The sequence below is a fragment of the Camelus bactrianus genome, chromosome 6, assembly GCF_048773025.1.
Source record: "Camelus bactrianus isolate YW-2024 breed Bactrian camel chromosome 6, ASM4877302v1, whole genome shotgun sequence".
In the NCBI taxonomy this organism is placed as follows: domain Eukaryota; kingdom Metazoa; phylum Chordata; class Mammalia; order Artiodactyla; family Camelidae; genus Camelus; species Camelus bactrianus.
The window spans coordinates 43,738,703-43,751,814 of NC_133544.1; the positions used below are offsets into that span (position 1 = coordinate 43,738,703).

General features: G+C 37.7%; 1 protein-coding gene across 3 annotated transcripts in view; it reads right to left on the reverse strand.

The window, feature by feature from the left end:
• KLHDC1 (kelch domain containing 1) overlaps nucleotides 1-11,008 on the reverse strand; it is a 42,569-nt gene extending 31,561 nt beyond the window's left edge. Inside the window, exon 1 of one of the 3 annotated variants that reach the window (XM_074365571.1) lies at nucleotides 10,629-11,008. In XM_074365571.1, coding sequence (XP_074221672.1) covers nucleotides 10,629-10,987 — 359 coding nt within the window. In that variant the 5' untranslated portion in view covers nucleotides 10,988-11,008. The remainder of the gene's footprint in view (nucleotides 1-10,628) is intronic. The other 2 variants (XM_074365573.1, XM_074365574.1) reach the window with 2 other exon arrangements.
• Between the last annotated feature and the right edge of the window lie 2,104 nt (nucleotides 11,009-13,112).

Genomic DNA, 13,112 nt, shown 5'->3' on the forward strand with positions numbered 1-13,112 from the left:
TAAATTTAGCTAGTCAAAATGACAACTAGGAATCGGAGTAATTTCTGAAGAAGCTGATAACATAAATAGAATAGTACATTCTGACATTTATGATGAAAAGAGAAATAAGAATAGAATAACAACTTTCTTTATGTTTAAAAACTTAGGGGTTAAAATAAATGCTTACACAAATCTGTCGTGATTACTTAGAATCTATAAAATAACACAAAAATAGCTAGTTTTAAAATACATCAGTTTAAGTACCACAATAAAGGTATTAAAAAAAAAAAAAGACATGGGGGAGGCTGTAGCTCAGTGGTAGAGCACATGCCTAGCATGCACGAGGTTCTGGGTTCAATCCCCAGTACCGCCATTAAAATAAATTAATTAATTAAAGCTAATTACCTCCCCCTGTTTAAAAAAAAAAAGATGTCAGTTTAAGAATTTCTAAGAGTGTATAATGCATAAATTATTAACATGCTAAGAAAACTTAAGTAATTTTCTCACTGCTATATTAGTTTAATTTTTAAAATAGTATATTGACTACCAGGTCCATCTGTGTCTGTATCTCTCTTTTTCCCCACTCTCTCTCTCTCACACACACACTGCAGAAAACCATTCTATTAATTCTAAGGAAACTTCCACTCATGTCTGACTGAGGAAATCATATTCGATGGCTAAGTAAGTAAATAATTTTAAGAAGGGAAGTTAATTGTATGAGTCTAAGGTTTAATGGCATCAGGCTCTAGAAGCCTCATGGCGCACACCTTTTACAACAGAAATAGTCTGGAAATAGATTTTGTCACTATTCTGCTTAGGTCCCTTCAATGCTTCCCTATTGCTCTCAGGATAGTCTACAATCCTTATGGTTCTGGGCTATACCGGACCTGTTATCCCTCCAAAGTTCTTGCCTTTCACTCATTATGCTCCTGTCTTCTTTCAGTTTCTAAACCCATGAAAGTTCCTTGCTGCAGTAAGACCTTCATCTATGTTCTTCTCTCTTCTTGGAATGCTCTCCCAGTATCTGCCTGGCTAATTACTCTTTCTTTGGGAATCACTTTAAATGTTACTTCTCTAATCTCCCAGAATAAGGTTAAGGGATTAAGGTCCCTGTTAAATACTCTCATAAGCCCTGTCCTTCCCCTTCCAAGTCCTTAGTCTGATACCCAGCTACCACCACCACCATGGTATATGCTTTATGAGTGCATAGATAGTGTTTATTTTGTTGTAATTCTGTTCCCAGAATCTAGCATAGTGACTTGCACATAAAAGGCATGTATTTGTGGATTGAGTGAGTGAATGGATACATCAATATTACCTGTTAAACTGAATGCATGCTCATCTCATGAAAAGAAAAGTCCCATTCACTAATCTTTAAAAGGGGTATTGCAAAAACACAAATGAAACATAGAACTGAAAAATTTGGACCTAGTTCCTTCTTACTTTCTAAGCAATTTTACTCCTAAATTATCCCTTCTTTCCTCCATCATCCATTTTTCCTTCTCTACTAGATCATTCTTATCAGTACCTAAACATTCCTTGATATTACTCATCTTTTTAAAAACAAAAAAACTCTTCCATAACCCCTTCTCTTATTTTCTGTGCCCTTCACAACAAAACTTCCATACTGAGTTAACTGTAGTGGAAGTCTCCATTACTGCACCTCTCATTACCTCACTAATCCAGACTAATCAACCCAGATTCATTTCACTAGAATTGCTCTTGTCAAGGTCACCCTAAAAAAGAGAATTAGTGAACTGATTCATTCAGAAACACAGCCCAGAGAGATGGAATATATAAAAAAGAAGTTCAGAGACATGGAGGAGGAGAGAGAACTAAGTCTAACCAGAATCACACTAGGGTGTAATAGAGAGAACGAGGGTGAGGCAGTATTTGAAGAGACAAAGCCTGAGAGTTTTTCAAGATTGTTGGAAGTCATCAATCCTGAGATCTAGGAAGTCCTAACAAGTTCCAAGCAGGATAAATAAATAGAAATCCATACCTACATACATCATAATAAAACTATATACCAAAGAAAAAGATACATTCTTTAAAACTGCTGGAGAAAAGACAGATCACCTTCAAATGAATGAAAACTAATGACTGACTTCTCATTAGCCACAACGCAAGACTAAATAAAATTAGCCAATGTGCTTAATGATAGTAGCTGTCCACCTGGAATTCTATACCAAGTGACATGATCTTTTAAGAATCAAGGAAAGAAATTTTCAAACAAAAGTTGAGACAGCTGGCCAGTAACAGACAATCCCTTAAAGAAATTCTAAAAGATGTAGTCCAAAAGAAAAATGATCAAAATTAAACATCTGAAATGCAACAAGCAATATTACGACAAGATACTGGTAAAGTGTGTGGGTAAATTTAAACATATAAAAAATATGGCTAGCCTTTTTTTGATGCCTAATTTGAGGTGGGGAGAACAGGATAGGACTAACTAGGGGGAAAGGATGATCAGACTTAAAAGTTCCTAAAGTACTAGAACCCTATGGAAAGAAGTAAAATCATTAACTTTGAATTCTCTGAAAGATTCATACTGAAATAGAGTAGCCACCAGATGACAAGAAATAAATCATCTAATTTCTATACAAAGAAAAAAAATGGAAAGAAACAGAAAACTCCTCAAACAATCCTCAAAATGAGAAAGTTAATGAAAGAGGAGGAGGAGAAATGGAAAGCAGCAAACATAAAACACATTTGATGAAAAAATATTTCAGAATTACATTAAGAAGAAATAAGCTGAACTCTCCAGATAAAGTCAGACTGGATAAAAATAAGATCCAGTTATTTTCAGGTTATAAGACACATATCTAAAATATACAGATACACAAAGTTTCCATCAGAGAGTGGGAAAAGATACGCCATGCAAATACTAGCCAAATAAAGCTAGTGTAGCTGTATTATCACTAGCAAAATAGATTTCAAGGCAAATAACATTACTACAGATAAAGAGGATCATTACAAAATAATGAAGTGTTTGATTAACTGGAAAGGTATAAGAATTCTAAATTCATATACACCCAAAAACGTAGTCTTAAGTCTCAGAAAGAATGAATTGAGCATCCAACTTCAGAAGTTCAAGAAGTGACAGCACAATAAACCCATAAAGTGTAGGAGGAAATAAAAAGGAATAGACATTAATGAAAAAAAAAAATACGATAGAGAGAATCAAGTAAACCAAAAGCTAGTGTTTCTGAAGGCTACAAAACGTCTGTCAAGATTACTCAAGGGGGCGGGGAAGGAAGTGAAGCATCACTTGACAATTTTAGGAATGGAAAGGGGGCCTTATCTATAGTTACTACAGAGATTAAAATAGTTTTATGAGCAATTTGAGTTTATGCCAATGAACTTTAAAACCTAAATGAAATAGACTCCTGGGGCTGGAGGGGGCAGTGAGGGAAATAAGAATAATCCCGTAACTTTAAAGAGATTGAATTGGAGGTCTAAAACCTCCCCCGCAAAGTACCGGGCCCAGATGGCTCTACAGATGAGTTTTTCTAAACATTCAAAGAACAAGTAATTCAATCTTCAAAAAAAATCTATTCCAGGACATAAAAGAAGGAAGACTACCCAATCCACTTATGCAAAGATGTAAAATGCCTTTAAAACTAATTAGCAAACAGGATCTAGTGATGTATAAAAAAAAAAAAACGTATTACACTAACTTGAGCTTAATCCAAGGAATGGAACACTGGTTTAATATTACAAAATTACTTATATAAATCATCACATTAAGAGATTAAAGGAGAAAAAATATGATTAGCTCTGTATGACACACAAAAAAGTCACTCTCCAAAATTCAACATTCATTCAGTGAAAACTGGATAGAAGGGAACATCCTTAATTTGAAAAAGGCCATCTACAAATAAACAAGTAGAACCCTAAAGCAAATATCAAACTTAATGGTTAATAGTTGAAAACAATCCCTCTGAGATTAGGAGCAAGGAAAAATAAAAAAGGTTTCTGTTTAACACTGTACTTTAGGTCCACCAGTATAGTAAAGAAAAGGAAAGAAAAAAGGAATAAAGATTAAGATGGAAGAAACAAAACTGTCATCACTTTTAGATTATGTGACTACATAGAAAATAAAAAAGATAATTAACAGATAAATTATGAGAATTAATGTAAGTTGAGAAAGCTTACCATAATCAAAAATATTCAAAAGTCAACTGTATTTCAAAACACTAGCAACAATCAAGAAATTTTATTGTTAAAAAATTAACAATAAAAATACAAACAACCTAAGAATAAACTCAACAAAACATGTACAAGGTTCCTAAGAAGAGACTAAAAAACTTTATTGAAAGACATCACAAAGTCCTTAATAGAGAGATATACTATATACTTGGATTTGAAGTCTCAGTTTCATGTCTATCACCCTTTAATGATCTAAAGATTGAGTAGAAAAACATAAAATCCCAATAGGGTAGTTTATTTGACAATCTGATTCTAAAGTTTATACAAATAAGGAAGCACTGTAGAAAACAATTTGGCTGTTCCTCTGGAAGTTCAATGTAGAGTAGCCATATGACCCAGCAATTTCACTCCTAGGTACCCAATAGAATTGAAAATAGGGGCTCAGATACCAATCTTCATATCTGCATTATTCACAACACACAAGGTGCCAACAACCCAAGTGTCCCAACAACAGATGAATGGATAAACAAAATGTGGTATATGCATACAATGTAATCTTATTCACCTTAAAAAAGGATGAAGTGCTGATACATACTGCAACATAGATGAAGCTTGAAAACATCATGCAAAATAAGCCAGACTCAAAAAGACAAACATTGTATGATTCCATTTATATGAAACCTCTAGAAAAAGGCAAATTCATAAAGACAGAAATATTAGAAGTTACCAGGCATGGTGTGAGGGTGGGGGATGGTGTTGGGGTGGAGGATGGGGGTGGGGGGCTGGGGGTTGGGGTAGGAGGGGTGCCCGGTGGGAAGCAGGGAGGGAGAGTTACTGCATAACAGGAACAGAGTTTCTGTTTGGATTAATAAAGAGTTATGGAACTAGGTAGTGGTAACATTGTACACCATTGTGAATGTAATTAATGCCACCAGATTGTATACTAACCTGGTTAAAATGGCAAATTGTTTTATATATTTTACTCTAATTAAAAAATAGTAAAGAATAAGTATATAAAAGAACAAACAGCCCTAAACAGTATTCTTGAAGAACAAGAACAAGAATGGGGATGACGCTTTCCCCACCCAACATTTATACTACTAGTAAAGCTGTTGTCATTTAGATATTGTGGTTCTGTCACAAGAATATACAAACAGACCAAAAGGACAGAATAAAGAACCAAGAAACAGATCACACATACATGAAAACTTCAATGTGTGGCAGACTGAGTTTGCATGTTAGCAGGGAAAGAGGGGGGACTATTTAGTATGACACAAGAACAACTGGTTATTCATATTGAAAATACAATGAAATTGGATCCCTACATTAAACCAACCAAACAAACAACAAATTTCAAATTAAAAATAAAAATTAAAACATAGAAGGCAAAACTGAAAATTATTTAGAAGACAATATAGGAGACTTTATGATCTCCACATTAGGAAAGATTTCTTAAGATGCAGGAAGCACAAAACATCAAGTTAAAGACTGAAATCAAAACTAAGACCTGTTCTTTGATAACTATGTAAGTTTAAAAAGCTAAAGATCTAACCTGTTCTTAGAAGCAATAATTAGTACATGTATGTAAACTACAAAAATGTGCAGTATACTGTATATATGTATTCACATGCAATATAATGTGTATGTGCAGTCAGACTGTAATAATTCTACCTGATAAAACTGAAAAAGGAGGGGAAAAAACTAAGACCTGTTGAACAAAAGACAATCATCAAGAAAGTACAAAGATAAATTACAAACTGAGAAGACATATTTAACTCATACAACTATATAAAGAATTTCTGTAAGTCAGTAATAAAAAGACAACTCAACAGACAAATGAGCAAAAGACATAAACCAGCGTATTTGCAGAAAAGGAAACCCTAATAGTCCATAAAGCTATCAAAAGACACTCAATTTTATTAGAAATCAAGGAAAGCAAACAAAAACCACAGTGAAATAATACCATGTCACACTCACTGGGTTGGCAAAAAATTTAAGGCCAGATGGTATCAAATGTTGTCAAGGATGTGGAGCAAGGAGGAGGCTGGTGGGAGTGTAAATTGATACAAACATTTTGGCAACACTGACATTTCCAAGTAAATCTGGAGTTGTGTGTACCAAGTGACCCAGCAGTCCATTCCTTGGTATGTGTACTGGAGAGTGTACACGCCCTTCTGCATGTATAATAGGAGACATGTTCCAAGAATGCTCAATGTAGCACTGATTACAATTCCAAAAACACCCCCTGAAACATTCAATAGTGGAACAGATAAGAAATTGCACTAAATTCACACAATAGACTATTATATTATACAGGACACACATAGAATGAATGAATCTAGGGATGATTTTCAAAATATTTAATAACTGGGCAGCACAGAAACTGACCAAGCAGAATGAACATCAAAGTAAACACAGGTACAGCTATCTGAGTGCATACCAGCTGAATACAAGCAATGTCTGAATCTAAAAAACACAATGTTAACTAAAAGAATTAAGTCATGAAAGAAACACATGCTATGATTCAAAAACCAAATAATATATTGTTCAGAAACAGATGCATGTGTGGCAAAACTATAAAGAAAATAGTGATTAACAAGAAATCAAGATAGTGGTACCCTGTGAGGGTGGGAGGAACAACGCAATCAGTGAAGGATAAACAGGAAGCTTCTAAGGTACTGATTCTAGCTGATTTCTTAATCTAGAAGTTAAACATGACAGTTATTTTACATATTCTTTTGTACATACATTTGAAATTTTAAAATTAAAAATTAAAATTTTAAGAAATGAACACTAGGCAGCTCACAGAATCATCAGGGAAGCTGGAGAAACAGCCTCTGATCTATGTAAAGAGGAGCAAGGTCTAAGTCCTTCTTGAGAATAGGTCTGGTGTGCTAACTGCTGCAGGCACTGGTGAGCATCACACTACAGCTTGTAGCACTGCCTTTTCTGCCGGGTACCTTATCCTCCTACAAATCCTACTGCTGGGTAAGAATCCTCTTCAGGTTCTAATTTTTACATCTTTATTCCTGAGTCCAAATCTAGCACAGATAATCTAACCAACAGCATCCAAGCTACTTGCTCACAATCTAGCTGCAAGGGAGGCTGGAAAAGTACCTGGCACTCAGGTTCTTTTCTATTGAGCACCTACTATGAGCTATGCCCAATTCTAGACACTGGGGACACAACAGGAAAACAAAATCTCTACCTTTATAGAATATAGATTCTATCGAGGTAGGTGGAAGGTACTCAGAGAACTAAAATAAATACACCAACATGATTCACTCAATGGGGGATACTACGAGAGGAAGGAGATTCAAATTCTGGGCATCTAAAAATACATGTCTTCCACATAACATGGTTGGTGTATGTGTGACCAACTATGAATATATGATGTGGAACTACTAAGTTAAAGAAATACACACTTACAGCTTTAAATACACATTGCTAAATTTCTCTTCAAAAAGGTTACACAAATCTGTGCTCCCATGACCAGTGCATGAATAATTCACTTCCCCATGCTCTTCACAAAAATTCTTTGTAATATTTGCAAACTGGAGAAGAGAAATTTCATTTTTTCAGCTGGATTTCTTTGATTCCTATTTCATTTCTAGTTCTTCTTTTGTAAATTGCTTGTGCATATCAATTGCTCATTTTTCAAGAGCCATTACTTTATTTTTACAGAACCTTTGTCTATCATATATGTTGCAAATACCTTCCCCAGTTTTCCTTCTCATTTTATGGTGTTTAGAAAGCACAGATTTTAATTTTTTAGAACTTTGATCTACCAATATTTTTCCCTTATCGTTTTTTTCCCAATTCATTTTTCTATTCCCAACTCAAGATATTACAAGTATCACGTATTTTCTGCTGGTATTGTACAGCTTAATTTGTGAATCCCAAAACTCCACTATCACTATGTTCCAACTGTCTCAGGATCATGTATTGAATAAACACTTGTTTTTCTAGAACTGAAATGTTACTTTTTATATACAAAATAGTCTTACATGCTTGGCTGTTTATGTAGTTTTTTTCCATTTCATCATACCATCTCAACTAGCATCAAGACCACTGACTTAATTATTACAGTATCATAATATGTTTTAATACCCAGTACTATAAGTCTCCAAACCTTTTCATTTTCTAAATTGATTCTTCTTCCCTTTAAGTCATTATTAAAACAAAAATACACAGTTAAGCAGACTTGTGCAGATACTTTCTATAAGGAAAACTTAAGGGCAAAATGTATTAACATTAATTGTATTATGGAAATAAAACTGTTTATATGATTAAGCCTTAAGAGAAAAGCGTACCATCTGTAAACATGCTAAAACACTGTGCTTCTCCAAATTTTGGAAAAAAACTACTCACAATTTTTAAATGGTTCCTAGTGGCAACACTACATTGTATGAATCTGAGTAATGTGGAAAGGATATGAAAGAACTAGGAGCAAAAGAATATTCTGGCACCAATTAAAATTTACCACTTACTTTGTTCAGCATTGCTGCTCTTACTTCCAGAGGTAGGATTATTTTCAGATACAATGTCCTTTAGAATATGTTTAACAATAGAGTAGGAAGTAATTTAGACAGACATATGTGGGCCATTGAAGTTTTAGGATATACGTTTGCCAATATTAATACACACTGTATTAATGAGGAGGAAAATTGTGCTTGAAACATACAATCTGGAATCATCTGACCATTGTTCTTAACTACTGACTACTGGATTACTTCCATATTCCAGTGTCTGTTAGCTGTTCAGAAGGATCTGAATATAACAAATGTTGAAAGGATTCTACATTTTCTCATGATCTGCCATGTCTTCTTTTCTGCCTCCCACTCTCCCTTCCCTTCCACTCATGCCTTAGACATATTTTAAGTGCTGACAATCCCTGGAATTTAAAAAGTAGTAGACTTGATCTAAATCTGTGTGGTACTTGCCGGGGTAGTTCTTATAGCATTTACTCTTTGGATCAATCAGTAGTAGGCAAATAAGTATTTCTATTCACTATCAGCTAGAGACCTGGAATCTTATCAATCACACAATTTTTTTCAAGATTAAAATTAGGTAAAAAATTCAGACATTTCAGTTATGGGCCCAAAAGAAATCTATACTGTCACCAGATACATTACAGAGAACTATTTTAAGTAGATTTTCTTTCATTTAACTTTTACAATATTAAGAATCAATGTAGCATATGATGTTTGACACCTTTACATCTTGAAGCGGCAGAGCTCAAAAACAATCAAAACATTTCTTCTGCATAAACCATCATTATATCGAGACTACTTTTTCGTTCGGACCAAGTGGTGGAAACATTAGACCTTCAGAAAGCATAGTCACCTACTTAATGCTAGTTGATCGTAGAAAAAAATAGCCTTTGGAAATCCAATATACCTAGGTTGGAATCCGCTGCCCTTGAGGTAAAAATGATCATTAAAATTATTTACTCTTACTGATTCATCTTCCTTATTTTTAAAATGGGGATATTACTTACCTTACAAGATAACGGTAAGGATTATACAAGATTAGGGTTGTGAGATTTCCTAGCACATGCCACGTATAGTAGGCACTCAAATGTGAGTTCTAATTTTCCCATCCTGATACTGAATCAAATTAAAAATAAACACACAAACAAAACAACAAAAACCAACTTGGATCTGAGAATCATTTAACATATATAGTATGCACTTTATTTCAGTGAGCGATTGAGTCATGTTACATCTGTCACGTAATAGTATCGAGTCAGTCAGAAAAATGTACGTTCTACCTCCAGTAGAACTCCAGATGGCTCGCTTTGAAAAAAAAAATCTGTAAACCAAAGGGGTTGTCATATATTTCTGAACTGTTTTCCATCTTTAGAATCTTTGATTTTATTATCCTGATTATAGAAACAAAACAAATATATATATTCAAACCTCCACTGTCATATAAGAATTTTCAAGCATCATACTCTTAAGTATATTGTTGTCAATATAAGTCTGTTCTGAGACTCGAAAAAAAATTCGTAATTACCCATTGGTAAAGGAAGGCCACTAAAATTTACTTAGAAATTCTTAAATGCTTCAGTGTTCCCGATATTTCGGAACTCGCCGCGGGAATAAGGAAATATTTACAAACTAATACAGCACGGCGTCCTCGATGGGCTTTTAAGTCTGCGCAAGCACTGAAAAACGATCATCAGTCGCGCAGTAACTGACTTAGTGCTGGGCCAGCGGGGGTTGTCGGCCAGCCGCGAGGAGAGGGGGACTGGAGAGTGGGAAGAGCCCCGGCGCGGGGCTTAGAAGGCTTTCCCAGTGGAAGCAGCCGCGGGGCGGCGTCAAGCCCTGGCGCGGCGAGCAGAGCGGCCGACGGCGGAGGGGCGGGGCGCGGGGGGCGCCGGGCGCGCCGGGCCGCCCCCGGCCCGGCCCCCGCCTCGGGGCCGAGTGTGGGCGGGCGCTGGGCAGCCGCTCGGCCTCGGCGCGAGTCCGCCCCGTCCCGCCTCTTCCCCTTACCACGTAGCCCCCCCACACGTAGAGGAAGTTTCCGTCCACCACGGCGCAGTGGCCGCTGCGCTCCTCGGCCACGCAGAACAGCTGCGAGTCCGCCATCCGCGCCGTCGCTGGGCCCGGCCGCTGGGCGCGCCGCAGCCCCTGCCCACGGAGCGGCCTCTCCTCCCGCCCGGCTCCTCCACGCACGAACGGAACGCGTCGAGGGTCGAGATTGGTGGGAAGGCGGCACCAGTGCGGCTGCGCCGTCCCGAAGCCCGCCCGGGAAGTCGGCCCCTGGCGGGGTTGCCAGTTAGGGATGCTTGAGGTCTGCGTGGGGAGGGAGGTGCCCTGGCTTCTCCGGAACTGCAGCCCGCTGATTTCATGGCATTTGGGACTGTGTTGTGTGGGCAGCACAACCTCACTGTGTATCTTATCCACTGGCTCAGTGGGCTTCTGGTCCGTGGGCTTGATGCTGCTGTGACTTAAATGAATATATTGATAACATTAATGCTTTGTGAAGAAAATGCCTTTTCTATTCAAACTCCAACAGAGATAGTTCTCCATAAGAAGAGAGAGGGGGGATTAGGAATTTTCTAAAACGTATGCCAGCAAACTACAGCCTGGAGGCCAAATCTTTCCACTACCTGTTTTTGTAGGACTCAAAAGCTAAGAACAGTTCTACATTTTGAATGGTTGAAAAAATTAAAAGAAGAGTGATAGTTCGTCGCTCATGAAAATCGACTCCAGATTTCAGCATTTATACCTTAAGTTTTATTGGCACGCAGCCACCCTAATTCATTTAATTATTGTCTGTGTCTGCTTATGAAAGCCACAGAGTTGAGTAGGCAGAGCTGGGTAGCTGCAACAAAGGTCACATAGTCCCACTGCCGAAACTATTTACTGTCTAGCCTCTTACACAAAAAGCTGGCTGACTTCTGTATAAAATGATGTTACTGAAGTAAAACTAGGGCCAGAAGAGAAGAAAATAATTATACCAGTGTCTATAAATGCTCTTGTCCAGAGTTATCCTTGGAAGAGAATGTGGTGGCCTACCACTCAGAACAAGTTAATTTATTAATTTATTCAGTATACATTTATTAAGTGCCTGCTTGCTGTAGATAGTACTGAGGCTCTGTTAGAAATTGTCTGTAAGAATTAAGTATTATTGACTCCCTAGAGCCTGGTAGTGATAGACACTAAATAAATACTAAATATGTAGATACTAAATAAATATCTGTTGACTAAACGAATAAACAAAGTGAATTTGAAGATAAGTAAGATATAGTTCTACCACAGGGCCTCCAAAGTCTAGTCAGAGGGAAAGACAGGTAAAGAAATACAAGCAGTGTGGGATGAAAAGTGGCATAGTAGAAATGTAGACGAAATATAGCAGAAAAGGACAAAGGAAATATATGCTCTATTGGGCATGTAGGTGCACAAAGGGAGTTTTATTTATTTTTAAACAAGTTGTGTAAATAGTTCCATATGACTGTAGAATGCCAATAGGGAGCAGCCAAAGATAAAACTGGAATAGTCAATCTTGAAGCCCAATAGTCCTCTCATGCTAAGGAGTCTGAACTTTAACTGTAAGGCCAAAGAGTCTTAAGCAGGGAAGTAAATAATGTAACTTGATTAGAATATTGACTTTGGATTGGCGGTGGAGGGTGGGGATGGTCAGGAGTAAAGGCCGGAAGGTAGACGGCACAAAGGACAGCTCTGGTGCAAAGGTGGGGCTCAAAACCTGAAGTAGCAGCAGTAGTTGTCATCGTTGTTATTAACATATGGAACCTGGTGGCCTTTTGTCCCAGAAACTCCCTTTCTACCTCCAGTGGAATGCCGAAACCCTCTCCAAGATTTCTGTGAGTTCTTGGAAGGCTTATAATCAATCTCATAGTCACCTCTGGCTTTAAACTCCTATTGCTACTGTTACCGAAGGCAAGTTTGTGTGCCCGCCGCACCATGAGGCCAAAACAAACCGAAACGTCAGAATTTGGAGCAAAGAAAAGTTTATTGCAGGACCGAGCAAGGAGTTGAGGGTTTTCTTGGGCATGAACCACCCTGTCCTCCTTGCTCGGCCCTGCAATAAACCTTCCTCTGCTCCAAACTCTGACCTTTCAGTTTGTTTGGCCTCAAGGTGCGATAGGCACATGAACTTGCCTTTGGTTATACTACCGGAATAATTCCATTCACAGCTTTATTGATCTCCCCACGGAGCTTGCTATTTCGCTAAGACCTGAAGCCCGCAACTTAAATAAAAAGCAGGGTAGGTGAGAATAATGGTGATGTGTAGCAGCTTCAAGTGAATGTCGGGGAAACCCTGTGGTGGAACAGGGCAATTGCAGGGCCTTTGTGAATATAAGTACACAAGGGCCCCGTGCTCCGGGAGGAGCCAGATCCGAGTCACGGAAGGTGGAGGGTACCGATGAGAGCGCTGAGGGGCTCAATGAAGCACTCGGGAGAGGGAAACACATTCACAGTTAGACACCAAGGAAGTAAGCTCTCGCTCGT